Source organism: Octopus bimaculoides, chromosome 15 (assembly GCF_001194135.2).
Source record: "Octopus bimaculoides isolate UCB-OBI-ISO-001 chromosome 15, ASM119413v2, whole genome shotgun sequence".
Taxonomy (NCBI): domain Eukaryota; kingdom Metazoa; phylum Mollusca; class Cephalopoda; order Octopoda; family Octopodidae; genus Octopus; species Octopus bimaculoides.
In genome coordinates, this window is record NC_068995.1 from 46,065,706 (window position 1) to 46,071,159 (window position 5,454).

A 5,454-nucleotide genomic window follows, 5' to 3' on the forward strand; every position below is an offset into this window, starting at 1 on the left:
GAAATGTACAAACATGACGTTTGTTGGACGTTGAATTATCAGGTCACCTAATTATTTTATCGGTACGCTCCAGTGAAATTAATTCACAAATACATTATACAAAAATACAAAAAAACAATTGATACAAAATTGTTCCGCCATGTGTTTTTTTGTTAGTGTAATTATTTATTGTACTTACAAACGAACAAGACATACGAAACAAAAAGGAAAGAATAACTATGGAACAAAAATAAATTGAAGAAAAAACAAAATAAAAACTAACACGAATACTAAAATAAATAATTAATTTTTCTTATCGCATTTAATTTTTCTAAAGCCACAGAGGAGAGAAAATTGGTCGGTCTTGTTATTGTATGTTGAGAGAGAAAGAGAGAGAGAAGCCAGGGTATTGGCTGGCGATAGTCGTCACGTGAGACAGAGGAATAGAGAAGTGGGAGGTGTGGGTGGGTTGTTGGTTGGTTGAAGGTGTAAGAAAAAGGAAATGTCTTGATGGATGCATAGAGAGAGAGAGGAAAAAAGAGAAAGAGAGAGAGAGAGAAAGAGAAAGAGAGAGAGAGAAAGAGAAGTAGTCAGATAGATAGACAGACAGACAGGCAAATAGATAGATAGATAGATAGATAGATAGATATACAGACTGACAGATAACGTGGATGGACAGATTTAGCTTTCTTATGGTTTTGTAAAGTAAAAGAGAGTATATATATATATATATATATATATATATATATATATATATATATATATATATATATATATATAGATATATGTACAAATATATATAGATATGTATATACATACATATATATCTATATACGTAGGATGTGAGTGTGTGTGTGTGTGTGTGTGTGTGTGTGTGTAGGGTAATAGAAAGGGCAAAAAAGACACGAAGAAGAAAGCAAAATGGAAGGAACGGGTGGGGAGATGGGTTACAATGGAAATCGTTTCTTCTCAATTATGACTTGGCCAATTCCTGATGTGCATGAGCTAGCATCGGAATATGGTCCATGGTGGACGAATGTTCTTTGGCTTTGAAACGCAAGTTATCAATACTGGATTTTCTCATATCAACCACATCAGGGTCAAAGGTGAATCTTACGGGTGAGTGGCTGATATGTGGACTTGGTATCATACTACTGTTAAGAAGGATATTTGGCAAAACACTTGGCGTACCACTGGAGGCACCCACATAATTCGATAGGAGGCCTCCAAATGGTAGTTTCCCAGGAATGCAGGACGGTGCTATTGTAGAGAAGCCAGGTTGATGATGCAATGTTAGGAACGGGCTGACTCCGGTGAGATGAGGGAAACGGTTTTGCCAGAAGGAATCACTTGCTGTGCTCTTGAAATGTGTAGATCCAGCGAGAGAGCTTACGTCTGGCAGTGATTGGATGTGTTCATTTGATAAAAATGTTGGACTCTCGCGACCCATCGCTTTTTCTCGTTTACGCCATTTTGCGCGTCTGTTTTGAAACCAAACCTGGAAAATAGATAAATAAATAATTAAAAGATTGAAATAAAAGTTTAAAGGAATGCATTCAAAGTTGTAATGAACTAGAAAAATTCATGTTAAAAACTAAACAGCTCGAAATAAATGAGGAATTAACTACTAGACTCGGAAACAAGAGGGAAAGCAAAAAAAGAAAAGAAAAAAAAAAGAAGGCGAAGAGGAGAAAAGAGAAAGACAAAGAAGAAGAATGGTAGCGGTTCTGGTGGTGTTGGTAGCTGCGGTTTTCCTGGTGCTCCTGATGAAGTTAGTGGTGCATGAGCAATACCTCAGAGAAAACGAAATAAGAGACAAGACCAACACTTGGAGATGACTAAGAAGAAGTGATCTGAAAGGATGCACTGAGGCATTTGATATGCAGCGCCTAGGAACATGCTCTGAGAGCTAACTATACCAGTTCCAAATAAGTGAGAACAGCGAATCACCCCTTTGTAGGATGCGTGGCAGCAAACACGAAACAATCTTACATACTGTGAGTGAGTGAATTAAACTAGCTCAAAAGCACTACAAATGATTCACGATAACGTGGCGAAGTTTGTTCACTGGAGTCAATGTGAAAATGTACGGCCTGGACAGAGCATGGAAATGGTACGAACATGAACCAAAAGGAGTGACTGGAAACATTGAATATAAGATACTGTGGGGTTTTACAATCTAATGTGACTCCCTAATTGAGGCTCGGAGACCAGACATTGTTGTGGTAGATGAAGGAAAAAAGGAAAGGAAGATTATAGATATTGCAATACGTGGGAATGAGCACATAAGTGACAAAGAAGTAGAAAAGATTGGAAAGTACATAGTACTAAAAGAGGAAATTGTAAGAAAGTTGACTATGAGGAGAGTGTCTGTCATTCCACTAGTTGTAGGGGAACTCGGAGGCACTAACAACCAAGTTCGAGAAATATGTCAGAGAAATCGGAATTGGCATGAGAGCAGATCAAGCCCCCAAAACTGCTCTGCTGGGGGACAGCTAGGATTTTGAGATTGGTACTTGGGTGTTGAGTGTCTTCCACGATAATTAACAATCAATTATCAAAAATTATAATGTGCAGAAAGAGACCCTGTAAAACCTCTGACAACAGGCTGCTGTCCGCTCTCACGAAATCAACCAGAGCAAACCAGACCGAGCACTCAGAGAAGAAAAAACAACATCAACAGCCACAACAACAATGGTTTCAAACCTTGCCACAAGGGCAGCGATTTTAGGGGAGGGGATGAGTTGATTACATCGATTCTAGTGTTCAACTGGTACTTTTTTTATCGACCTCGAAAGGATGAATGTTAAAGCTGACCTCGGCGGAATTTGAATTCAGAACGGTAGCGACAGGCGAAATACCGCTAAGCATTTCGTCCAGCGCGCTAAAATTTCTGCCAACAACAACAATAACAATAATAATCCTTTCTACTGGAAGCGCAAGGCCTCAAATTTGGGGGAAGGGGTTAAGTCAATTACATCGACCCCAGTGCATAATTGGTACTTATTTAATCGACCCCGAAAGGATGAAAAGCAAAGTCGAATTCGGCGGAATTTGAACTCAGAACGTAGCAGGAGACGAAATGCTGTTAAGTATTTCGCCCGGCGTGCTAACGATTCTCCCAGCTCGCCACCTTAATAATAATAATAATAATAATAATAATAATAATAATAATAATAATAATAATAATAATAATAATAATAATAATAATAATAATAATAATAATAATAATAATAATAATAATAATAATAATAATAATAATAATAATAATAATAATAATAATAATAATTATCGTGGAAGACACTCAACACACAAGTCCCAGGCTCAAATTTCTAGCTGTCCCCAGCAGAGCAGTTTTTTGGGCCTGCTCTGCTCGAATGACAGCGAAACGGGCTGATTACTACCTAGCTCAGATACCAGGAAACCCCAAAATGGCTGAAGTTCAAAAGATAGTGCTCATGGGAACTGCCTATATCCTACGTAATATACTGTCTGTGTGATCTCAAATTTTGAAACAAGCACATAATTTTCTTATGGTTTCTTAAACATTCTCTAGAACAACACTATGTACAAATCGAAATATATGGTACCCTAGGCATAACACCTACATGAACTTCTAACTTGTCTCTTGAGGTCTCTGGGTGAGACTTTGATCCAACTTGTACAAATGCAAAGCAAAATTCAAACATAAAATAATAATAATAATAATAATAATAATAATAATAATAATATCTGCTCTCGCCCACCCTACTCTTCCAGAACATATGTGAGAAAGACTTACCTGTACTCTAGCTTCACTGAGATCAAGTCTCATTGCCAGTTCTTCTCTGGTAAACACATCCGGGTACTGCGTCTTCTCGAAAGAACGCTCCAATTGGTGGAGCTGATACGTCGTAAATGTGGTGCGGCTTCGTCGAATCTTCCGAGGTTTGGGGCTGGACACGCCACCATCGTCACCATTCATGTGTCCACTTTGCATGAGGCTATCACCGACGCCCGGACTGGTGGCGTCCTCAAGGCTCTGAGCCGACTGCAAAGATGGCGGCTGACAATGTTCTTTCCTGCTGTCGGTCATGCTGTTGCTCTCGCTGGCACCGTAAGAACACATGTCCGTCGTAACTAAGGCCGAAGTTTCGTCGAAGTGGGTACGGTTCGGTACATCTGTGCAACTGTCAGCTACGACTATATTCGTACACTCCCCTGAAATTGCATAAAAGAAGACAATAATTTAAAATCTCAAGAAATGACAACGGCAGCATTAACAGCAGATTATAAGGAACAAACGCAACAATAACAGAATAATGAATAATATGAAGACAAGACGACATAATTAAACGTTTGCATGTAATTACTCGTAACTGTGGATCTGATATATAATTGTACACCATCAATATAGTGTACAAAGCGTCACACCAACAACCAATAACACACCAACTTCACAGTAGCACCGCTTCGAGGCAACACAAACACTAAAACGTACGTCAGTACAGGCTGTCTTTGCCTCTCAGCCTTTTGGGTCGATAAATTAAGTACCAGTAGAGCATTGGGGATGATGTAATCGACTAGTCCCCTCCCTCAAATTTGCAGGTCTAGGGCCAACATTTAAAATCATTATTATTATTATTATTATCATTATTATTATTATTATCATTATTATCATCATTATTATCATTATTATCATCATTATTATTATCATTATCATTATTATTATTATTATTATTATTATTATTATTATTATTATTATTATCATTATTATTATTATTTTTATTATTACTATTATTATTATTATTATTATTATTATTATCATTATTATTATTATTATTATTATTATTATTATTATTATTATTATTATTATTATTATTATTATTATTATTATTATTATTATTCTGAGCTCATATATATATATTATACGTATAATGGCGACTTCGTTCAGTTTCCGTCTACCAAATCCTCTTACAAGGGTTTGTTTGGAATGAGGTTACAGTAGAAGGCACTTGCTCAAGGTACCATGCTGAGGGACTGATTCTGAAGCCATGGTACTTGGAAGTAAGCTTCATACCATACTGCCACTCCTGAATGGCAAAGTCTATCTCAGTGGAGTCTGAACATGAAGCCAGAAGAAATGTCGACAAGCATCTCGTCAGGCACAGTAACGACTCCGCCAGCTCGCCGCCTCAACTTCTTAACCGTTCGGCCATACTGCAAATATACAGCTACCACCACTACCATCACAATCACAATCCTCATCACCACCACCAGCACTAACACCACCTGTAGTAGTAGTAGTCACAGTAGTAGTAGTAGTAGTAGTAGTAGTAGTAGTAGTAGTAGTAGTAGTAGTAGTAGTAGTAGTAGCAGTAGTAGTAGTTTATATAGTTGGTAAACCTTTTTAAAAAGTAACTTTTGTCGAAACAGGTTTTAAAATTATATAACTACTCAGCGAAACCATATACATACATACATACATACATATAT

General features: G+C 37.3%; 1 protein-coding gene across 1 annotated transcript in view; it reads right to left on the bottom strand.

Moving 5' to 3' along the window:
- Positions 1-747: 747 nt before the first annotated feature.
- LOC106874436 (putative uncharacterized protein DDB_G0282499) overlaps positions 748-5,454 on the bottom strand; it is a 50,473-nt gene continuing 45,766 nt past the window's right edge. Inside the window, exons 2-3 of the mRNA XM_052973306.1 lie at positions 3,761-4,179; positions 748-1,477 (exon numbers count right to left, since the gene is read on the bottom strand). Of these exons, the coding sequence (XP_052829266.1) occupies positions 953-1,477; positions 3,761-4,179 (944 nt within the window). The 3' untranslated portion in view covers positions 748-952. The remainder of the gene's footprint in view (positions 1,478-3,760; positions 4,180-5,454) is intronic.